Raw genomic sequence first — 24,820 nt, 5'->3', positions numbered from 1 at the left:
CCCTGTTCTCAGGGAACAAAGGTTACATTTGTAACCTGAGACGTTCAGTTGACTGGTTTTAACAACACTACCAACTATGCCATCTTCAATCAACTTCCATTGAGTTCCAGGGGTATTAAATGTAAGTACAAAATACTTTTTCTCTTGTGCTTGTGAATTGGTGGGGAATAGTAGCTAATGTAAGCGGTGTGTCACGATTGAAGGTAAAAATCTTCTTCATCCTCCGTTTCAGGAGTTTTAAACACAAAAACGAAAATAAAACAATTTACACAGCAACTAAAAAATGCATCGCTCATGTGAGAGATAAATGGTCAGAAATAAAGATGTTACAGTTCATGTTACAGGTTCTATCTCCTTTTAATCTGATTTCTAGCGTATTGCTATTGATGGATTAATTAAAAAATATCTTTTGAAGCCAAACCCTGCGATCACTGTCCATAGACATGATTAGAAATATTAATAGGCATACCATTTACACAAAACGTTTTAGCTTATGCTTATGAATGAAACATTAAACTGCCTCCTACACCTGAACGGCTTCCATCATTTGCTGTCGAATCTCATAATGTCCTGTATTCATAATGTTCATGACTGTATTTTCTAATCTCTACTCAATAATATTTAACTCTGTTTAGTGTATGTCAGAAATGAATTGGAAATTTACATTAATGCACATTAATCTTCAGCTTTCATAGGGTATATAGCAGTATGACAAAACACCAATGAACTTAAACTTAATGACAACTTGGCCTAGTTTTGCAAGATATTTAATCTTTGAACAGTATAAAGGTTTAATAAAAGTTTTAAAGGTTTGACAATGTTGAATTTGACCAACTAAAACTGTTAAAATAATTTACGTTAATGAAATAAAATATTTTTAAAAAAGCCTTTGTAAAATAAATATTTCAGTTTGTAGGAAAGACAACATTTCAAGTTTAAGTACTAAAATGTATAATTTATATCTAATTTATAAATAAATGTACAAAAATGTAAAGTATCTTAAATAAAAATAATTCAAAATTCAAAATAAAAATATATTTAAAATTGACAAAAATACAACAAAATGAATAACACAAACTAAAATTACAACTCAACTAAAAATAAACTTTTTCCCACTAGGAAGTTATCAGAAACGGGTGGCATTAATGTCTTTATATCTCTACAGGAATGTACATTTACTGTATGAATTAAGAATAAAGTCTGGTAGTTTAATGTGTGTTTTGGACAATTTTATTGTTTATAATGTATGATGGATATAATAGTTGATTTGATATGTAGCCTACATACTGTATATGTGGTTAGTGCTCTGGCATCTTTCTGCAATCATAGTTTCCCTAAATGGGACATTAAGTCTGAGTCTGGGCCATAATACTCATATTTCTTAACATCTAATCTGAATATGGAGAAATATCATAGTATCCCTCCAACAGAGCTTTAGGTTTCCTGAGATTGGACCCTTAAGAACAGGACAACAGAAAAGCAGACAACTACTATATTTTTTATTTTAATTTAAATGGTAATTAAACACAAAAAAGCAAGAGAGCATATAAAGGGTTTGCTTTCGCTAACTTCAATAAATATAATACTGTTCAAAGTACTGAACTAGAAAGTATTTCAAATGTTGTCTTTTGATGGCACCTGTTGTAGGGCTCTATGATTTCCACAATGCGAAAAACGCTGACAGAATCGTGGAACTCAGACACAAAAACATAATTTACTGTATTATGTTGTATTTCACGGAATTTGTTGTGATTCTCGCGTTGTTTTCATCCTCTGCCACCTCATATGAGGACATGAATGCATGAACTTCAGCTCCAGAGTCACTTCATGAGCATTTTAGAGAGAAAAACTATCGTTCATTTGAGAAAAACTATCGGCATATCATAAACACACAGAAACTCCAACGTTTTCATAGCAACCTGTCCAACAGTACAGTAGAATTTAGCTACGTCTCAATGTATTAATAATAATACTAACACTAATAATAATAATAAAAAATTATTAAAAAATGTTTTAAGGAATAATAATAAAAATCTCTTCCATGTTGTGTAGCACTTTGTTTGACAATTTTTTATTTATTATATGATTAAAAGATACATTAAATTAATGTTTTATGCCTTCTTTTGATTGCCAGGAAATTTCTGAAAAAACATAGAAATGATTTGTTTTTTTTAATTAATAATTTGTTTTTATGAATATAATTCATTAGACATGCTTTTTGATTACTAAAATTTCGGTGTTAATGTTAATGTTAACGGGGAAAAAATGGAATCCAGAAAAATGTTCAGATCTTTTCAGATTCAGAATTACACTCTGCAAACAAATCTCATTTTGTTGGAGCAGTGGCTGTCATTTAGTTTCCCAGTAAATGCAAAATGCCCACAATCCTCTCCTTCCTCTCCCAGTCCGTGTTCTTTCCAGTTATCCGGCTGCCCGGGATCCCAACGTCTGTGAATAATGACAACCAACAAATGTCACACCATTGCATCTGCATATATAACAACTTTCTGGGATCCCATCCGATCTAAAGTTTATTTTATATATGCATTTAATCCCAACACCACTACCAACAACAAATATTTTAACACATGAAATCTTTGTTTAATGCAAGAAGCATTTTCTTGACAAGCAAAAGCTTGAAATACATTATCTTGAAGTAGAGCTGCTTCCTTTCCTACTCATGGTTATAATAGGCAATAATTGGAAAACATAGCCTATAGCGCGGCCATTTTTGACTTGAATGTTTGAGGCTTCCGGTGTCCGGTTTTACCTTTACAAACACGGTCTGTTATGCTGCTTGATATTGCAAATTAGTATTTGTTCTCACATTATTTTAATTATCATAATTATAAACACATTGGTTTCTAGTTCAAATTGTTTTACCATGTACTGCACTTTGTTATTCTTTTTTCTTGAGAACATATAACGTCCTGGTTGCGTATGCAACCCTGAAGGAGGGAACGTAGTCGACGTCGACTGAATGGGGATCACACCAGGGAGCCAATCGTCTTCGAGTATAATTGAACGAGCCAATGGAATTGGCGTGCGTGACTTGCATCACACACTCCGCCCCCGCGGCGTGGGTATAAATACAGAAGTGGATGCACGCACTAGTTGCTTTTTCGCTGAGGAGCCGAGCGTAACTCGGAGTCAGCGGTGGTCCAGCGGTAGTGGCAAGGGGACTACGTCCTTCAGGGAACGAGGGTTACATACACAACCTGGACGTTCACTTTCAGTCGAGAACGTCGACTGAATGGGGATCAACCATTGAACACGACACTAAAGCTGCCACCTTTTAGTGCCTAGACAAAAGCCTCCAGATCCCCCCACAATTTAAGGTGGAGAAGGGATAGGGCTTTAGGCCAGGGAAGTCACTGCTGTTCCTACAGGCTCACTGGGAACGCCACATCCTTCTCGAAGGAGGTAACATGTGGAGAATACACATATGAACTGGGCGGATGACTGGGCAGTACAACATATGGAATGTCACTGGGATGGCTCCAGGGAATGTTTTGGTGAATCAAAGTGAATAATGCTAGCCTGGGTTTCCCCATACTGCCTTTGCGTAGCGCGATTTTATTCACGCTGCTAGGCAGTCTGGACACCATGGACCAAATTTTCTCCTCAGCGAGGGGACCAATCACAGAACGGGGAGGGAGCAGCAAGACGATGACGACGTCTGACACACCGAAGCAGTTTGTTTATACCTATGGATCAAACAATGGCAGCAGACGCGAAGTTACCTTTCCATGCAGCCTTGGATATTGTTCTAAGTAGTTTAGAACGCAAATAAATCTCTGACCATCGTCCACTTCCTCAACGTCATCTGGTATAATGGAAACGATTGGCTATGAGCTACGTACAGGCGCATTTGATAGACATTCGTAGCACCCAATAAACGGCTCTGGGCATTCGTAAACCACACCTCAAATACGAGAAAATGAACATGTGGTTCCCAGACCACGTCTCAATGTCAATGAGACGTGGTCTGACGTTAGCCAGGCTAGAATAATGCATGAATCAGCTCACTCTTTGTTCATAGTGTAAGGAGTGTCATCCGCCCATCTCCACTGGCCTGTGTCCTGATCCGTTAGACCGACCCAGTAGAGCTCGGGTATGGTATGGTTGTTTAGAAATGCCTATAGGGGGAAGATAGAAACAGATTTAAAAAAAAGAAAAGAAAGTAAAATGAAAATGCTATGTTATGCGCATCCATGAACGTTACACACCCACTCCTCGTCGTCCTCTTCTATTTTGAGGAGTAACGCGCCCTGTGCTTTGCAGTAATCTTGTGCCTCAGTCCAGTTGAGTTTATTATCGGAGAACAAGAAACAGCTGCTTTTGAACAATATCCAGCCAGATTTACAGGTTACAGGGACGTCTGCGTGAGAGACAGAGAAAAGATGCAAAATAAGAGCAGATTTAAAGGGTCAGTTCCAGGGGCGGAGTGGGACCAAAAAATCTACCGGGAAATTTCGTAGACCACCGGCCCTCGGGCCAAAAATATACTACTAACGGCATAGAACTCTTGCAAAATTATTTTAAATGTATTAAGAAAGCACCGCTACTGGTCACATGGTCACATGGTCTATGGTTAGATTGGTTTGTTTAGATCCAGTGAAATTGCTACCTTGACAACGCCATGTCATGTTTTAGGTTTAATTGAAAATCAAATAATTGACAAACTTTTTTTCTGTTTTACGAAATTTGATTTCTGCATTTTATTTGCGTTGACCCGGAACATTTAGATAATAGCCTACTGAGCCCGGGAAGTCACTGTAAAAACAAAAACACGGTTTTGCAATCTGTCTCCTCAGTTTATAAACCCTAGGCTGTACTGTAGCCTACTCCTCATTTGTCTGTGCCGGGTGATTCAACCAGGCCAGCTGTTTAGGTGCGGGATGCACGGGACTGTGTTTAAACTTTATTTTTCAAAATGGATCATTTCTTGAATTTTCTAAAAAAAAAAAACGACATTTAGGCTACTTGTATCTTTAAAGTCAATTTTTTTGGGATGAATAAGCAAAAAAAAGTGTTTGTGCGGAGTGTGGAGCGCGCGCACTGCATGGCATGGGGGCGCGAACACTTGCGTTCCCTTTCGAGGGAACTTCCGCTGCGTCGAAAATCGACACTATGGGGAACGCCTTCAGCGTGACGCATCTGAAGCCTTTATGGAACTAGTCCAGTCTTGATTGGTGCTGCGTGATGACGTCACTCGTGGCGCCGCATGTGACGGTGAACCGGAACTATAAAAGGACACCGCAGCATAACAGCGCAAGCTTTCTGATCTTCAGCAAGCGTTCTATGTGACTGTGTGTCTTATTTGGTGTTGTTTGTGATATATATATATTGTATTATGGCAGCAAAGAAGCAGTTCAGACAGTGTGCGTCCCCTTGTCCACGCTTTTTGAGAAAGGGTGACACACAGTCGCTCTGTGTTGTTTGTTTGGGAATGGAGCATGCACAGGCAGCACTCGAGGGTGCTGTCTGTGCAAACTGTGATTTCATGCCTATGAGAACGCTCCGTTCCCGCCTGGCCCTGTTCAGTGATAAAACAGGACAGGCACGCGCTCCCCGGGGATCGGGTCCTGCGTCTGTCGAGGCAGCGCGGCGCCTGCATTCCTGGGGATCGCAAAGGGATCTGGTTGGGGATGTTGAGACGGCTGAGGCCCTTTCTCAACATTCATCAACCAGTTCCCATGGTCCCGTTCGCGGTTCGGGAGCCCGCCCTGCGGCTTCTTCCGCCCGTGATGAGGACCAGATGCTCGAATTGTCTGCCTCTGAGGAGGTGGATGATTTGAGCATCGGTGCAGGGGAATGTGGGGATCTGCCACCCCATTCTCCCGCATCTGAGGAGGTGCTGGAGGTTGTGACTAGGGCTGTGGCCAAATTAAACATCAGTTGGCCACCGGAAGTGCAGGAAGCGACAGTAAAAAGTAAACTCGATGAGCGCTTCCTGCAAACCCAGTCACAGCCTTCACGCCGGAGTCTTCCATTTTTCCACTATCTCCACACCGAGGTGTCGAGATCGTGGGATAAGCCCTTCTCTTCTGGACTTTCCAGCCCCAATGTATATATATATTCCACCATAATGGGGTCGAGAGAGATGGGCTATGGGACGATGCCTCGGTTGAAGAGACATTTGCATCTCATCTCTCGCCCGAAGCTGCATCGTCCCTAAGGGCTCCGGCGCTTCCCTCCAAGCCCTGTCGTACAACATCGGCCTTGGTTGGGAAGGCATATATGGCGGCAGGTCAGGGTGGTGCATGCCTGCACACAATGGGGCTCCTGCAGGCATACCAGGCCGACCTGTTAAAAGAAGTGGACGACAGCGGGGAGGTCGCCCTCGACGATATTCAAGAGATGCGTCGAGCGGTTGACTTGTCTCTCCGTGCTACCAAGGAGACGGCCCACGCAATCGGCCGTTCTATGGCAGCCTTGGTAGCGACGGAGAGGCATTTGTGGCTGAATTTGTCGGGCGTCGGGGACAGGGACAGGGCCTTCCTCCTCGACGCCCCGATTTCGTCTTCTGGCCTCTTCGGCGACGCAGTCGACACTGTCGTCGAGAGGTTTCAGGAGACGAAACGACAATCAGCTGCATTAAAACAGCTAATCCCCCGCCGTCGTCCCAAGTCTCGTGGGTCTGCTGCCAGGGGGCAGTCCCACGGGGCGGTCGCCAGCTCCTCCCACATACAACTACAAAGAGAGAGTGTTGCTTCTCGTGCTCCCCCGAATAAGGCTTGGAGCCAGAGGCAACACTCTCAACCGAAGTCTTCCCTGCCCGAAAACGGATCTGAGGACCGTTATTCAGGCAGGGAAGGCTTCGACGAAGAGGTCCTGACGTGTTGCGCAGCCCTCTGAGGGCGTTCCCCCCCGCGATCGAGTGTCAACAACTCGCTCCTTCGCGGAGCCCTCAGGAAATCGATGTTCGCTTCCCGCTGCCAAAGCCGCTTCGGGACGCATCGGTTTCCAGCGAACGCAGATCGCAGTGTCCACCCGTAATATTGGTGGCCCGGTCGAGTTCGCTTCCTCTCATGAGGCCTGCAGAAAAATTATTTCGGTTAAGACCTGCTTCATCTGCTTCAGGTCACCGAGGTTTTAAATATAACACCAGAGGTCGGTCTCGAGAGACTGATCCCCCTAGTAGAATATTTAGACACCTGGAAGGGTCTTCAAAATATATCTCAGTGGGTCCTGCATATAATAGAGAAGGGCTACAGAATCCAGTTCGTATATCGCCCGCCAAGATTCAACAGGGTCGTGCACACACTGGTCAGCTCCGAGCAGGGTCAGGTCATGGAACAGGAAGTCCAGTCCCTCTTAGCAAAGGAGGCCATAGAGTATGTTCCTCCTCAAGAGCAGGAAACCGGGTTCTACAGCTGGTACTTCATAGTTCCCAAGAAGGATGGGGGTTTACGTCCCATGTTAGATCTCAGGGTATTGAACCGGTCTCTGAGGAGATACAGGTTCAAAATGTTGACCATACCTATTATGGTAAGTCAAATCAGGTCCGAGGACTTCTTTGTAACGATAGATCTAAAAGATGCGTACTTCCATATTTCCATCCTTCCGCAGCACAGGAAGTTTCTAAGGTTCGCTTTCGGGGGAAAAGCTTACCAATACAAGGTTCTTCCGTTCGGTCTAGCACTGTCACCACGCACCTTCACCAAATGTATGGATGCTGCTCTTGCTCCTCTCAGACTTCAAGGCATTTGCATCCTCAATTACATCGACGACTGGCTAATTCTAGCAGAGTCGGAGGTATTGGCAGTTCAACATCGAGATGTTGTTCTGCACCATCTAAGGTGCTTGGGACTGAGACTCAATGTCAAGAAGAGTTCATTGACTCCTCTGCAAAGGACTATTTTCCTGGGAGTAGATTGGGACTCACTTACGATGCGGGCACAGTTGTCTCCTGCTCGTGTAAATACCATCTTGACCACAATAAGGAGTTTCAGGCTGGGCCAAACCATCACTGTCAAGCACTTTCAGAGAGTGCTGGGTCTCCTGGCGGCAGCGTCCAATGTAATTCCTTTTGGCCTGCTGCACATGAGAGCCTTACTGTGGTGGCTCAAGACCAAGGGGTTTTCCCCGAGGGGGAACCCTTTTCGCATTATCAAGGTAAAGCGCAGATGCCTTCATTCCTTGATAATGTGGAAGAAACCTTGGTTCCTCTCCCTAGGTCCTGTGTTGGGGGCACCGTGTCAGTAAAAGATTGTGACCACGGATGCTTCCCTAACAGGCTGGGGTGCGGTTATGGAAGGCCGCTACACCAGGGGTCCTTGGAAAGACCACCATCTATCTTGGCACATCAACTGCCTGGAGATGTTGGCGGTAATTCTGGCTCTCAAGCACTTTCTTCCGGACCTCAGAGGCCATCATGTTCTGGTGCGAACAGACAATACGTCAGTGGTCTCCTACTTAAATCGACAGGGGGGCCTGAGATCGCGCCCTCTATGCAGACTGGCACACCAGGTCCTCCTGTGGGCCCAGGGCAAAGTTCTTTCAGTCAAGGCTATGTTTATCCCTGGAAGCAGCAATGTGGGAGCAGATATTCTGTCGAGGCAGGGGCTGGTGCCCGGGGATTGGAGACTCCACCCAGAATCGGTGGAGCTAATATGGAAGGAGTTTGGACAGGCCGAAGTGGATCTGTTTGCCACTCACGAAAATTCTCACTGTCCACTCTGGTTCTCCCTATCGCATCCAGCTCCCCATGGTACAGACGTGGCCGAGGCTACGTCTGTATGTATTTCCCCCTATCGCTCTGCTCCCAGGGGTTCTAGAGAGAGTCCGGCGGTACGGGATCAGCTTACTCCTAGTAGCCCCGTACTGGCCGGCCCGAGTATGGTTTTCGGACATCATGGTTCTTCTAGCAGGCCCTCCTTGGCAAATCCCGATCAGGAGGGACCTTCTTTCTCAGGCCGAGGGCACGATATTTCACCAGCTCATAAATACTGGTCTCTCAACTGAGGTTGTGGAGACCATTTTAAACTCTAGAGCCCCCTCCACGAGGAAACTTTATTCACTAAAATGGAATGTTTTTAACCTATGGTGCAGAGAACTTCAGTTGGACCCAGTTAACTGCCCGGTGGCTTCAGTGCTGGAGTTCCTCCAGAGTCGCTTCTCTGACGGGCTCTCCCCGTCCACGCTTAAGGTCTATGTGGCGGCCATAGCTGCCTTCCACACGCCTCTAGGGGTGGGCACCTTGGGGGAGACTCAAAGGGTTATCCCTGGCCCCCTTCGAGCCCTTGGATGAGGTGTCTGAGAAATTTATGTCCTTTAAGGTAGCCTTCCTGCTTGCAATTACGTCCCTCAAGAGAGTTGGGGACCTGCAGGCTTTATCGGTTGCTCCCTCTTGTCTCGAGTTCGCTCCTGGCCGGGTAAAGGCCATTCTCCACCCTAGACCTGGCTATGTGCCTAAAGTGCCGTCAAATGTGGCACGGTCTATAATTCTTCAGGCGTTTCATCCTCCACCGCATGTGTCGGATGAGCAAGCTAAGCAACATTTATTGTGCCCGGTCCGAGCCCTGGAGGTCTATACTCAGAGGACCTTGGGCTGGAGAAAGTCAGACCAACTTCTTGTGTGTTTTGGGTCAATTAAAAAGGGCTCTCCTGTTTCTAAACAGACTATCAGTAGATGGATAGTAGAGGCAATATCTTCAGCTTACGAGGCGCGCAGTTTGCCTTCGCCTCTTCTAGTGAAAGCCCACTCGACTAGAGGAGTGGCTTCCTCTAAGGCTCTACTGTCAGGAGTTTCTCTTCAAGAGGTCTGTGATGCCGCAGGCTGGGCCTCCCCTCACACCTTCATAAAACATTACAGTTTGGATCTGCCCTCTACACCGGGATCACAAGTTCTCTCGTCTTGAGTATGCCAGATTTCATACCAGGGCGTTTCTCTCAGAGTGGCGCAGTGGGCATTCGTTCCCCATAGTGTCGATTTTCGACGCAGCGGAAGTTCCCTCGAAAGGGAACGTCTCGGGTTACGACTGTAACCCTCGTTCCCTGAGAAGGGAAGGAAACGCTGCGTCCCTCAGCCACTCCTTCACGCTCCTGAGAACGACTTGCTTCTACCAATTGAAAGCTGGCGCTGTTATGCTGCCGGTGTCCTTTTATAGTTCCGGTTCACCGTCACATGCGGCGTCACGAGTGACGTCATCACGCAGCACCAATCAAGATTGGACTAGTTCCATACAGGCTTCAAACGCGTCACGCTGAAGGCGTTCCCCATAGTGTCGATTTTCGACGCAGCGGAAGTTCCCTCGAAAGGGAACAAGGGTTACAGTCGTAACCCGAGACGTTTTCCTATAACAGTGGAAACAACTTAAAATACTCTATCATTTCTGGTCATACAGAAAATAATAATACATCATTCGCAAATACTTTTATTTGTGTAAACTCACAATAACAAGAAAACGTTGTGCTTTTGTAAAATAAAAGAAAACAATGCGCGCTTTCATGATCTCCGTGAACTGGATCGAGTCTCAAAAATGAACTGAAACAAAATATAGCCTATGTAGGCTAAAGCTTGAAATGTCCACTTTTAAACTAACAAATTCGAATCGAAAGCAAATACAGTCTCATTATGTAATCCATATGAATTAAAGGCGCATCCGCTTTACAGCAGGGTATGTTTCCAGCCGACACTGATTTAGAAAACACTAGTTTATTAATAAACAATTAAAATGCCTCGTTATATTTTTCAGATTATAAATCACCTACAGCCTAAATCAACTCTCTGTATGGTTTGAGAGTATTCGAGAATATGGCTTTCTCATTCAGCACTGCGGGAAAAATATCATTTCTGGGTTTGGCCTTAGAAAACCAGTAAAAAAAGGCCTACAACAACCGATCATTTTTCGTTTCAATTACGGGTTAAAAAATTACAAACGAATGGACGCAAAAGTACACGGACCAATGGGTAATTTTAAAGCTTGTTAATGATTTCAATGTGTTTAAATGAGAAACAAGCCAAAACAAATTTGGGTGGTTTTTTGTGCATTCTCGTGGTTTTTGACGAGGATTTGGGCTGGAAAACCTTGCTGGCATCTGGCAACCCTGCTTTTATATAGCCTACTGTGTTGAGCAGAGGGCTGCACAGTTTGACCAGCGGGCAGCGGCCGCACAACAGGCCGCAAGATGGTGTTGCTAATATAACTCGCAATGTAGCCTATAACTATTATCAGACAGGCCCTTGCGGCCTCAAAACACTACCGGCCCACCGGGAAAAGTCCCGACTCTCCCGATTGCCACTCCTCTACTGGTCAGTTCCCCGAAAATTAAAGACACGTCGGTCATTAAAAACTCACACTCATGTAATTCCAAACCCAAAAGACTTTCATTCATCTTCAGAACACAAATAAATATCTTTTTAATGAAATCTGAGATCTACATTGACAGTCTATGCAACTACCACTTTCAAGGCCCAGAAAGGTAGTAAAGACATCATTAAATTAATTAGGGATAGGGATATATGACCATTTATAATGTTAGCGTTCTCGGCTCGATAAGAAAATTTGGCTGATATATTAAAGTAGGGCTACACTCTTAAATATAAAGGCTCTTTATAGGCATCTAAGGTTCCATGAAGAACCTTTAACATGCATGGAATCTTTCCATTCCACAAAAGGTTCTTCATAGATTTTTACAATGTTTTACAAATGATCCTTTTAAGAATATTCACTGAAAGGTTCTTTGAGGAACTAAAAATGTTTCTTCTATGGAATCGCTGCGAAAACCTTCTTTTGGAAGCTTTATTTCTAAGAGTGTGGATGCAGTACCTGCTGTTCTGTTTCTCATGTTAGATTTCAGGTCCTTCAGAGCGTTCATGACTCTGTCCTCTAAAACACAAGAAAACACACCAAACTTAGACCTGCAGTCAGTGTCCTGTGAATTTCATTTCAATCCAATTATTTCCAATGTAAAGAATAATGTCAGCATCAGCATGCAGGTCCATGAAATCAACAATTATGATTATTTCTGAAATCATGCCTAACAAAAAAGATAAATTCAATAGATTCAGTTATCATTCATAATGCAGTTATGGCAATATTGCACTCAACTCACCAGAGATCTGTTGTTTAGAGGACAGCGATGCGACAGATGAAGTGAGATCTGACACTGAACTCTTCAGGACACTCATTGAGCTCGACAGAGACTCTTAAACACGAGATGAAAGACATATGAAGTCCCGTTGTTTGCTCTGTTGGTCAGACTGTATGGAGGACTTCAAACTGTCCAGCGATCGTTCGGTTTCAGTCTGTTTCTGATCCTGCGTTTTAACTGGGAGAAAAAAGGTTGCAGTTAAAAGAATTATCTTCCTCAATACACAGATAATAAGAAATATGCAAGATTATTAAATGATTTAAACACCTGCATCATTCAGTTTGGATGTCAACGTTGATACTGCAGAATTCAAACTGTCATTCAAACTCTTCATATCCTGCTGCCGCACTGTGGAAAAGAAGTAGATGTTGCATTTAGATGTTGAATATAGTAGACTTATGCAATAGTAATAGGGATGCACAGATATGAACATTTTGCCCGATACCGATAACCAATAATTCTTTACATTTGAATGCTGATAACTACGGTGGCCGAGAAAGCTCAACGTGCTGCAAGCTAAAGAAGACGCGTGCAAATAGAAAAAAACGCATGCAAGTAGAAAAAAACGCATGCAAATAGAAAAAAACACCCGCAAATTAAAGGAGCTGTATGTAAGATTGTGGCCAAAACTGGTACTGCAATCACTTTCAAATGACTGTAGAGTGGTGTATCCCCTCCCCCTCCCCCCTGACTCGAGGTTGCCAGATAGGCTGCAGGATCCAGCAGGAACGTAGTCTGCTCCAAGAAGTGGTAACTAGAGCAGAGCTGGCAACCCGGATGCCGAAACACTACTGACTTTGTGATTAGTAGATAGGTGGAGGGTGGAGCATCAGACGAAAACACAACATGACAACATCAACATCAGTTGAGGGCTGCAACTGCACTTTTTAAATGACAATATCCTGGCCGGACTACTGTTGTCAGTGATATAAGTATTTGAAATTAACATGATTTCTTAATGTCTAGTGACATATCAGGGCCATTTTATGATCAATTGAAATAAATTTCTTACATACAGCTCCTTTAAGAAAACATCTTCATCAGTTTCACAACACACGTGTACTCCAAATACTCACAACACAACAAATACAGAAACGCGCTGCAAAAGCTCACAACACAACCAAATACAGAAACGCAAAAAGATCGATTTTTACTTAAAGGTGCTCTATGTAACTTTTCTACTAAAATGAATCCTTTTTTTATTGCCTGTGTGTGAAGGGGTTGTAATCACACATTAAAATGATCCACTTGTCGAGTTTTGCTATTACCTCTGAAGGCCAGTATTCCTATTTCTATGTGAAGGCTCCGGGTCGGATTTACCGCGAAATCCAACGGATGTGATGTGCATGCGCGCTCCCGAGCCTCTCTCCTTAAATACAGTCTATTGTAGACGGTCAGGGAGTTACGTCCGGTTAAAGGCGCACGTTTTTCGGCTTATATCTCAGTCAATTTTGGATCAATATTTCCAAGACTCTAATCGTTCGTAGTGCTGGACGGGGCCTTTCGAACGAGCCCACCCCCGAGGTCCAACTCGCCCGGCTCCCCGAGTTATAGCCGTTCGAAATCGGGGGTCCCAGCGAACGGCGATCCGGCAGGGGGCATCCCCGAGGCCCGCCACTCTAGCGTTCGGGCAAGGGTTCCCCTGGGACCTCCTCCCCCGAATTTGAGCTCTCTGGGTCTTTGCGTTCCAGAGATACGAGCGATTTTCTTCTGAGATCGTGACGTCACCGGCGTCCGCAATTTTGCAGCGCGCCTGATGGTTTTCTGCTAATATCTCCGCGAAAACACCACCAAAAACTATGGAACTTATATGGTTCTTTTCAGCTCGACTAGATGGTCCAAACAAGCTCGGTGCTCGCCGAATCCGTCAAGTATTCGCCGAGATATTTGCGTAATAGACTGTATTGTCTATGAGTTCGAGCGCTCTTGTAAAATTTGGTTGCAATCTGAAACATTACCACTAGAGGCCGCTAAAAGTTACGTAGAGCACCTTTAAGTAAAAGTACAGAAGTACTTGTTTTTAAAAGTACTAAAGTAACAAAAGAAAAAGTCAATGCATTGTTTTATTATTGTTGCATTGTTGTATGTAATACTTACAGTACCTTATTCCTCTGAAGCAACCTAGTGAATACACCTACTGTACCAGTTTGTAGTATATGTGGAATTAAGTCAACTTTTGTTACAAAACCCGTAAATTAAACAACCGAATTGACAAAAAAAGACATCCATAATCATCTTCATTTTTTTTCTTCAACACTCCTACCACCCCAACAAAAGTACACATGTGTATCCATTCATGCACATTTGAATCAAGTGGTCTGTAAAAATCCAACCTGCCTTAAAACTCAGATACACTGTGGGCGGCAGTGGCTCAGTGGTTCATGTGGGTTGTCTACAAACCGGAAGGTTGGTGGTTCAATCCTCGGTTCCACCTGACCAAGTGTCGAGGTGTCCATGAGCAAGACACCTAACCCCAGCTGCTCCCGACGAGCTGGATAGCGCCTTGCATGGCTATATAAATGCAGTCCATTTACCATTTACCATACACAACCATAGCTGTATAACTGCCCGACAGAAGCACTGCTTTAACAAACAGCGAAACAGAAAGACATATTTGCCATGGATGCGCGCATGTGCTGAGGATCTGTCTTCATCCATTTTGCCAGTTGATTAGTGTTCAAAGAAAATGATGGGAAATTGCTGAACTTCACGACACGTGACCCTAGAGGGATTACTGAAAGGCTGTCTGTCCTCTGCAAAAAAAAACATTCACGTTTTAAAGATGAAAAATAATCATCTACTAATGTTGTGTTGTTCTTCAGCCATATTGGTTGTGTTTGACCCAGTTTCTCTTCTGTCTCTCAGAGAAATTATTGACCATTTGAAACCTTCATTCGTCTTTCTCCCCATATTTTGAAATAAATTTTTGATTCGGTTGGAACATGTTTGGTGTCTTTTCTGAATAAATGCTTGAGCACAGGGACTATCCCTGATAGCCTAAAACAAGCTACTGTTACACCTCTTCTCAAGAACCTTTCACTTGATGATAGGGATTTTAATAGTTTTCGACCTATCTCAACATTTCCTTTTATTGCAAAAGCACTGGAGAAAATGGTTCTCATTCAACTCCAGTCTTTTCTTAGCTCAAATCTAATTTTTGAATCTTTCCAGTCTGGCTTTAAGCCTCTGCACAGCACAGAGTCTGCTTTATTAAGGGTTTCTAATGATATACTGTTAGTGACTGACTCTGTGATCCTAATAATGTTAGACCTAACCTCGGCTTTTGATACAGTTGTTGTGGAAATTTTATATTTTACTTTTCTTTTTCATTTTCTTAGACAGTAAAGCCCAGGGGGGTGGGAGGCTCACCTTCTTCAGAAAGACTAAGGGGTATTCAGCCTTTTGACCTCACAGATGTGAAGACAGTAGGGGGGTCAGAGGGACCACTGTATTATAAAGCCTTTTGACCTCACAGGTGTGGGGACAGTAAAAGCCCAGGAAGGGGGGTTAGGAAGGACCATTGTATTTCTAAAACCTGCTAGATCTGGTTTTACTGGGGTAAGCGGAAAACTACAGAAGAAGAGACTTTGTCAAAAGAGGGTATAAAAGCTGCTTGTTTTCTGTGCGATGCAGGTCTTGTTCCATCGTAGACAGCTGCTACGGTTTGTGGTTTTTTTAACAACCTCCTTTAAAAGAATAAACATCTTTTAAAGTACAATTTGAATCCTGAAGTCTCTGACTAACTTCCACATCAGGTTTTTCTGCAGCTTTGTTGCGGTTTAATTTCTGAGTCAAAGAGGATACTCTAGCACGGAGCTCTTTGATCTGTTTCTCTAGCTCTGAGTTACGCTGAGCCATTGCCTTGTCACGTGCGCCATGTTAATTTGGGGATTAAGAATTGTTTTGGTGGTTACAAATAATAATTTGTAATTTTAAGGGTGGGGGTGTTACGGTTGTGACTAACACAGTCTCATCCCAAGACGTCATCTGTCTGACGCTTTTGACCATACGTCAACATCCGACGTTTTAGGGTACCCTTTAACGTCAGTTAGATGACAATCCTAGGGCGTCATCTAACTGACGCTTTACCTTTAGCGTCAGTTAGATGACGCGGGTAGGTTTAGGTCTGGGGTAGGGTTAGGATTAGATAGCGTCATCTAACTGACGTTAAAGTGTACCCTAAAACGTTGGATGTTGACGTATGGTCAAAAGCGTCAAACAGATGACGTCTTGGGATGAGACTGGGCTGTTGTGACGTAATGCAACTATGTTGTTTCTGCTGTTGTTGCTGCTGTCTCCTTCTCCTTTAGGATTGGTCCTGGATCTAATGCAACTCTATGGGTGGTTGGATCAGAGAAGAGGCCTGGACTATAAATTCCCCGGAATTCCTGTAGAGGGTGCTCTCTGCCTCTTTGATTGCCCCGGTGTCGTACTGTGTGTTTGTCAGCCGGTGAAAATGTAGCCCAATTGTGTGATTTATGTGCTCTTAGCTGGTGTTAGCAGAGTATTGTGTAACTACTTTGATACTGTGTGATCTGTACCCAGCACACCAGTGCCCGTGATCTTATTTGTATGTTTATGATTAATTTGAGAAGCCGTTGGGGGTGAGTGCCTTGTTTCCTTTGTAGGCCGAAAGGCCGTTATTTTTCTCCTGGTTATTGTGCTAGTTAAGCAGATAGGGTATTTCATTTTGTATGTTTTGTTTCTTTTATTTGATTCACAGGAAAGGTAGTTTTCGTGGGAAAGTTAGCTCTGTTTGGTTTATTGTTTTGGCATTAGCTCACCCCTGAAGATCTTGCTTCTAATCTTTTCCCCTGCTTGTTTGATTCTTTGATTCTGTATTTTCAAGATATTGTTTTATGAATGTCAACACAATGCGACCCTGAGAACAACTCAGAGGGCAAGAAAATAGCAATAAACTCAAGTTAACTAGAGGAATTGGTTTTGTTGTTTATGTTACACCCTGACCTAGACCAGGGACCGTAACACTGTTGTGTAGCTAGTGCTAAACCAAATTTTCTGTGGCAGCAGATAATGCCTTTGACATTGTTCTTGCGAACACTTTATCCTAGTACCTTTTTACACTCATCTACCGACCAAGTCTTGTCTGGATGAATCTCATATTTCTGCGTTAGTTCTTGTCTAACTTTCTCAGTAACTATTAGGTTCGTTTGTACTCCTAACAGTGATTTGAATTCGCTGAAACAGAGGATAACCAATATTAGCATGTAATGCTAATCTTCCCTGCCTGAACAGAGGTTAGCTTTCTTCCCTGCCGAAACAGAGGATAATCAATATTAACACGCAATGCTAATCTTGCCTGCCTGAACAGAGGATAACTTTCATCTCTAAAAGAAAACTTTAGAGGATAACTTGGTTAACCAAACTTTACAGCTGTCTGTTAACTCTTCTCTGACGGTGCAGGGGACAAATTTGTATTGGTCTTAATGGTCCTTTTGGATAGAGTAGCACTCACCAACCCTTGGGTGTACAGAAAGATTCAGTCTGGAATGCAAGGCAAGGCAAGTTTATTTATATAGCACATTTCATACACAATGGTAATTCAAAGTGCTTTACATAGGAGGAAATAATTAAAACAGGCAGGCAGATCTTTGTTGAGCTTGAAGTTTCAATCTGGATTCAGGTGAGGAGCTATATCCGGGTCACGGCACCAAAACGGTTGGAAACTTTTTCTTCAGAGACCAGGAGACTTTGGGATATTTTTCAAGCAAAAGTTACTCTTTATTGAGAACTCGCTGTGTGTGGCTGTAGTCATCCAAGTCTAAACTCAATAGCTCAGCACAGTAGAGTTTATACCTTTCAAGGGGGAGGGATTACATAGAGGTTGTTACGTCCCAAGGCACGTATGTGTTTTATTTGCTGTTGTTGTGCTTGTCTCTCTGTATTCTCTTTCCTTGTTGCTCCTCCCACTATCCACTTCACAGGTTTGGGAAAGCCACCTGATCAGTGTTCCAGCTCATTAAGGTGTGAGTGGAGCAGTGTATATAAGAACCCAGGGAGTTCCACCCCAAGAGAGAGACTGAGGCTTTCCTCTGAGAGACTGTCATCTTCTGGTCCCAGCACTTGTTGATTTAATTTCATTTAATGTTTGTGGTGTCAGTTATAGTGTTTAGTGAATGAAAAGAAGGTATGCTGTGTGCTAACTTCTATGTGACTTGGTGGTAACCTTGAGTTTGTAGTTAACATGTAACTGGAGTTTTCTTCTAAGTTAAAATGCTGTTTGATTTATTTTATTGGGATAATTTGTAGGGATGTTCTTCATTTTATTTGAGATTCAGTTTGTTTTCTCCTGTGTTATATAGAGAGGAAGTAAGGGAAGTGTTTGTCTTTTGGTTTATTTTATTTTCAAGCTAGTTAAGTTATTTCTAAAAACATTTAGAAAGAATACTTTTTGTTTGTTCTTTTGGCCTTTTCCTCTCCTGAAGATCTACCTTTTTTTTTATATCCCACTGATTATGTAAAATAAAACTTGTGAAAACTTTTTACTTTAAACTGGTGTCATTGAAATTTGTGCTTGTCCTGGGACCTGGAGACGGGAGTTCTTTCACTCTCTCCCCGCAATCTTTGTTACCTTCCTTTTCTGCCCCTAGACTTGAAACGGATCGTAACAAGTCTTTATTCACATTCTTCACAGACAATCTGAACAAAGCATGTAAATGAAGTACAGGAGTCAGCCTGTTACCGGAAATTCCCCAGCCCTGATCTCATCAGCAGAACAGTGTCATTGGTGCATCGGTGCTAATCCAATCAGCCTAAACTTACAATAGAGAGAAACAGGACTGGCAAGGAATATCTTGCTGATAACTCTGATATCATCATTTATACCTCAAATGCTAAATTCAGTCTACTAAACTTTCTCAGTTTATATTGTATTGGTACCTAAATTAAACATTTAATAAATTTGTAATACAACGTATAGGGGGCGATTTCGGGCACAGCCTATCTCTACATTCCTAAATGTATTGATTTGCTGCCATGTGATTGGCAAAATAGATATTTTCAAAAACGAGCAATTGATCAGGTGTACCTAATAAAGTGGCTGTGAGTGTATATAAAGTTTGTCTGTTGTGTTACTCTCCCTGAAGAAGGCCTGTGCCGAAACACGTAGGAAAGTTTTTTTTTTTTACTTTATGTCCATGAGACAATAAAAGTAGTGGTGGGCAGATCGAGGCTTCGTAGAACACTGTCAGTTGAAGCAAATATACCGTAGTGTGTCGAGGCTTCGGCCCTGTCCCAAATGGCACACTTCATGTGGACTTTCGGTCTCGTGGACTTAAATTGCGCGTGCTCGCTGAGTCTACGAGTCCGTAGGCCGTGCCATTCATCATGTTAACGCTCTGAAGTGTGCTCGGTAGCGCCCCCTTTGTACCCTTGAAGCCGTCTTCCACGAAGCCCGCATGAATGCAGGTTCACACACTTTAACTACCCAATAATCCTTGCGAAAGGCCAATCAGACAACGAATGGGAGGAGATTTTGCTTACGGACAATTGTTAACATGGCTGAAAAGAAAATATTTAAGTGTAAGTATCATTACGGTTTTTATGACCTTTTTTGATGGTTTTATACAAACATTATGGTCATCGACCACCAGTGGTTGATGTCTCAAACATAGGCTAATAATAGCGCGCTAAATAATACGATCACATTTTGATTCATTAAATAAATAGAACCGAATGTCAGGGCTTTACTGAACAACAACAACAATTGGCAGCATATTTCCCCGAACCTGCAGCTCCTATCCATAACAACAACAAGACCATCTTCCTATTTCCGGCGTGACGATCGAGTCTGTCCCAAAAATACCTCTCAATGCGCCCTCGTGGACTCGCGCCAAGGGCCCTATTGGTCTGCACTACATGACGTCACCAAAGTGTGGACTCTGAGGAAGTCCACAAGTCTGGAGTGTGCCATTTGGGACATGGCCTTCGAAACAATCCGACACCCGTCTCCACAGTGACTCCTAGTGGTCAGAACATTGTAAATGCAACAAAACCCCAGGGCAAATATGCATAAAAATGCCTATTACAAATGATTACAAATTTTGTATTGAATGTAAAATCTTTCAAATGCAATTATCTAATCATCTAATAAGATTATCAAGTGCCTATGTCCTTTATCAATTGTCAGGGTTTGTTTTGTTTGTTCTGTGAATGGCTCAGCTAAACAGGCCAATAAGAGACTATTAACTATAATTATTTATTTTAATTATACTAATGTCTAATTAAAACGTCTAAAAATGTATAAAACTAATCAGAGATGTGAAAGCACCCTAAGAATCCACTCAACAGTGCTCAAAATGCTAGGGAGAAATGCTGGTATCGTCACACTTTTAAAATCTTGCTACCGAAGTCTGTATTTCTGACAACCCTTGGTGGGAATTGATTTTGTCCAATGGGAATTGATTGGATGGTTGTTGTTTGCTATTGGTGGATCTCATGTGAGTGACAGGTTGCCCCGTCCTCATCATCAGAGAAGAGATAAGAAAAAATAAAACTGATTTTATAAGGCCCTATTTTCTTAGTCTTTTAACATACCCTTGCTGGTAACCACTGCTCTAGAAAACAAAAAGCAGAGACAATCAGACAATTCTTTGTGAAATTATTTTATTTGTCAAAGTTAACAGAAGTTTTGAGGGGTTTGCTTTTGCTTTCTTACAGAGGGTAATACAACTAGTGTACAAAGGACTAAACACTATAGGACAGGACAATTTCCTTCACTATATCACAGCTATTTTCAGGTTCAGTATTGCACTTGGTCTTAAAGTGACAGTAGCCTAATATACTCTCTGCTGTCTGTGTCCCTAAAGTCAATCAAAAGACAAAGGGAAAAAGTAATCACTGCTCTTCAGTAGATTTAATGGGATTATTCTATATTTAATTTATAAAGTGAAAACTATACAGTGTTGTTTAACATGTGATTAGCCTACTTTCCGTTGATAAAATGTATAGCCTATTATATTAATAATTTATATTTATATTATTTATTTTTGACAGGAAAGCTATATTTCAGTTAAGTTTAAATTAAGCTGTTCCAACATATTCCATTCCTAAGAGAAGGAAAGGAATATATTGAACGTTGCTTGCCAATAAATAAAAGATTGTCAATTCATAATATTCTCTTCATTTTAACATCAATTCTTGTTAAGAATATAAATAACCCCCATAGGTCTATTTGAAGTCTTCTATTCATCATGTAGTATTATTTATTTTGGTAATCGGTATCGGGTCGATACTGCTTTCAGTGATCGGCCAAAAAAATCCAGAACGGAGCACGCTGAAAAGTTACAATAATATCTTAGTAGCAAACTTCTTCTGAACTTCATCCCTATTTTGGTCTTCGTCCCTGTTGGACTTCGTCCCTGTAACCCGTTTGATCAGCACACATGCAACAAGTGTCATTATAGCAAAGCAAAAGCAATGGAAAATTACTGCTTCAAAGCATTGTCCTGTGACACAAAAAACTTGTGAACACAAATATCTCTTGAAACCACACAATCATAAGATTAAACAACAACAGCAAGAGAACAAGGAAAATAAGTAATATAATAAAAATGAATAAATGATTATTAAATTCAATAATTAAAGGATTATAAATGAATAAAGTAAAAATAAAACACAACAAATGTATGGGCGCTCTCTAGAAGCAACATACAAACAGGTTGCTATTAAACATCCTTAGGTCCTTTACATATAAATTTCAGTTTGAAAGAGCAGTGGTTGTCATTAATATCCATATTGTGTGTTATATGTGCACAGTCCTCTCCTCCCCCTTGCCCATGTCCTTTCCAGTCATTCGGCTCCCCAGGTGCCCAGTGTCTGAAACCAAAGCCAAAAAATGCATATAGAAAACTTTTCTGACATTCCATCCAAACTAAAGGTCATTCAATCCCATGTCCATGACCTACAACAGCTGTTTAAATGGCTGAAAGGTTTAATCAAGTTGCATGTACTTACACGACGCATGCGCGAGAACTGAGAAGATGATGCTCACGATCATTTGATGGGAAAGTGTGAAAGGTAAGCCATTCATTTTGTGCCATTGGTAAGGCACTTTTACGTTTTCTCATTGGTTTCTCATGATTCGGACATCCAGGAAATGCACACTTTTAAACACTACATCGAGACCCATCTGCGTCATCTTCTCAGTTCTCACGCATGCGTCGCGGATCTCGTGCTCTCACGTCAGAGGCCCACTCGGAAGAAAATGAATAGTTGAATAAAGTTGTTATTTTAAGTATTCTAGTCGCTTGATAAACTTAAGATTGAGCCACTGTAGTCACTCGGACTATTTTAACGATGTCTTTAATAACTTTAAATAAGTTTCAATCCCTTAGAAGCCTATGGAGGAGTGATCCAGCTCTCAGATTTAATCAGAGGATGCCATCTCTCTGTCACTTCACTCTGCTCTCTCTCACCTAGACAAAAAGAACACGTATTTGAGAATGCTGTTCATAGATTACAGCGCAGCATTCAATACCATTGTGCCTCTTAAAGGAGAACTCCGGTCAATTTTAACATTGAGCCCATTTTTTTGTACATTTGGAGTGCTGTCAGTACAGACAAAAACGACAAAAATCGGTGTTGCCTACACCGTGTTATCCTCTTTTTAAAATTCGCACCCTGTTGACTTCAATGGGGCAAGTTCTAAACCTGCTTTTGGCCTCTTAACATCCTTGATTTGTCATTACAAGTGCACAGCCATGTGAGTGGTGTTATTAAGAGTGACCACGGTGAATCTGACTGCAGTAGATGTGCAAGATATTAATAAAAAATGATGTTAATTCAGCCAGCTCACATACCTGTATTTACTTTCTGTTTTCGGTCGAAGTCCACAGTAGTCGATTGTCGAGTTCGCGCACGCGATCATTGGTAATTAAGCAACATCATATCATAATGTCATAGAATATCAGAACACCACACAGCACCGTCATCGGCTGACAGCTGACAGTCTGAGTCTCCACTGTTGCTTAGTTACCAATGATCGCGCGCGAACGCGTTTACGCTTGCGGTGAAGCTCAGGGAACTGGGTCTTGACACCGCCTTGTGCGGATGGATCTTGGACTTTCTGAGGGGCAGATCTCAGGTGGTGCGGATGGGCAACATAACCTCTACCTCACATATCCTCAGCACTGGCTCCCCCCAGGGCTCCGTGCTGAGTCCCCTCCTGTACTCTCTTTTTACCCATGACTGTGTAGCTACACACTCCTCCAACACCATTGTTAAGTATGCAGATGATACCACTATTATAGGCCTGATCTCTGATGATGACGAGTCGGCCTATAGAGACGAGATACGATCATTGTCTCTCTGGTGTCAGGAGAACAATCTACAACTCAACATCAGTAAGACAAAGGAGAGAATTGTGGACTTCAGGAGGAAGCGGCGAGGAGAATATGCTCCCATTTTCATCAATGAGTCTGTAGTTGAGAGAGTCATTAACATAAAGTTCCTTGGGGTTAACATAAGTGATGACCTGACCTGGTCCATCCACTCTAATATGGTGGTTAAGGAGGCCAGAACACGGCTCGGTAACACTTTACTTGAAGGGGTGTGCATAAGACTGACATGACACCTTCATAATCATGACATGACGCATGTTATGAATATGAAGGAAGTTGTATGCATGTTTATGACAACTGTCATTAAGTGTCATTCGCTCAATTATGACATTTTTAATGCAAATATGACATTGTTTGAAATGTCTTTGTTATGACACCTTGACATAAACAAATACATCATAACCTGTCAGTGTCTTTGTCATGACAACTTGACATTACTAAGACAACCTACATAAACATGACATAGCAGATTAATTATCAAACTTAAGAAACCACTTTGCTTTATTGGTTAACATTACATTAAACTGTCAGGTGGTTGGTTTTGACATTGGCTGTCATGAAGCCATTATAACTGTTTAATGACAAATTCAATGTGTACCACTGTAGTCGAGGTCACGAAAAGAAAAACGAAAACACATATAAAATAATGCAGTTTCTGTAATTCCATCTGATGTTCGTGTTTTTATGACATTGTGCTATGATTGACTAAATCTTCCTGTTGGACGAGAATATATGTTAGTGTTTTGAAAAATTATTTGATTTTGAGACATGTTTGCAGTGTTTTGGTAGACATAGTGTATTGTTGCTTGTGTATTATTGTATTTTGAAAATTAGTGTTGGAGTTTAGTTTACAACACGTGATTTTGAGCATGAAATAACTGTTTTGCCAATTGTGTGTTGTAGGTGTGTTGGTGCGTTAAGAGTTTAGGAAATTTGTTGAAAGTAGTGAAAAAATTGTCATAGCGATTGTAAAAAACTGTAACAATCAAACCATTAAAGTACATTATCCCGAATTAATTGCTTCCTTTTCTACTTTCGTTTACAATGGGCAATAATTGAGAGGAAAATGTTAAGATATCCAGTGGAAACTGTGGATACAGCTGTTTATAAGGGAATAATAGAAAACTGACTGCATAATTATGCATAAAATATGGATGCATAATTCAACTCACACTTTGTCCATGGTGCAATTAGTGTCATCCGCCCATCTCCACTGGCCTGTGTTCTGATCCGTTAGACCGATCCAGTATTCAAATGGTTTGGCCAAATGGGTAACAAATTTCTAGGAGGAGAGATAAAAAAATATTGAAAGGCAGAATAAAAGGTATTAACCCTTTCATGCACAGACACTCAGTGAT

General features: G+C 42.0%; 1 protein-coding gene across 2 annotated transcripts in view; it reads right to left on the bottom strand.

Moving 5' to 3' along the window:
- Window positions 1-2,295: 2,295 nt before the first annotated feature.
- The window catches only part of asgr1c.1 (asialoglycoprotein receptor 1c, tandem duplicate 1), a 50,614-nt gene continuing 28,089 nt past the window's right edge, over window positions 2,296-24,820 (bottom strand). For both annotated transcript variants that reach the window (XM_056242646.1, XM_056242645.1), the window contains 6 exons: window positions 12,370-12,450; window positions 12,064-12,156; window positions 11,778-11,837; window positions 4,230-4,381; window positions 4,030-4,139; window positions 2,296-2,448 (listed from right to left, as the gene is read on the bottom strand). In XM_056242646.1, coding sequence (XP_056098621.1) covers window positions 2,307-2,448; window positions 4,030-4,139; window positions 4,230-4,381; window positions 11,778-11,837; window positions 12,064-12,156; window positions 12,370-12,450 — 638 coding nt within the window. In that variant the 3' untranslated portion in view covers window positions 2,296-2,306. The remainder of the gene's footprint in view (window positions 2,449-4,029; window positions 4,140-4,229; window positions 4,382-11,777; window positions 11,838-12,063; window positions 12,157-12,369; window positions 12,451-24,820) is intronic.

This window comes from Rhinichthys klamathensis, unplaced genomic scaffold (assembly GCF_029890125.1).
Source record: "Rhinichthys klamathensis goyatoka isolate OS25496 unplaced genomic scaffold, OSU_Roscu_1.1 h1tg000738l_1, whole genome shotgun sequence".
Lineage (NCBI taxonomy): Eukaryota > Metazoa > Chordata > Actinopteri > Cypriniformes > Leuciscidae > Rhinichthys > Rhinichthys klamathensis.
Note: the sequence above shows the minus strand (reverse complement) of the source record. Positions and strands in the feature narration are given on the sequence as shown.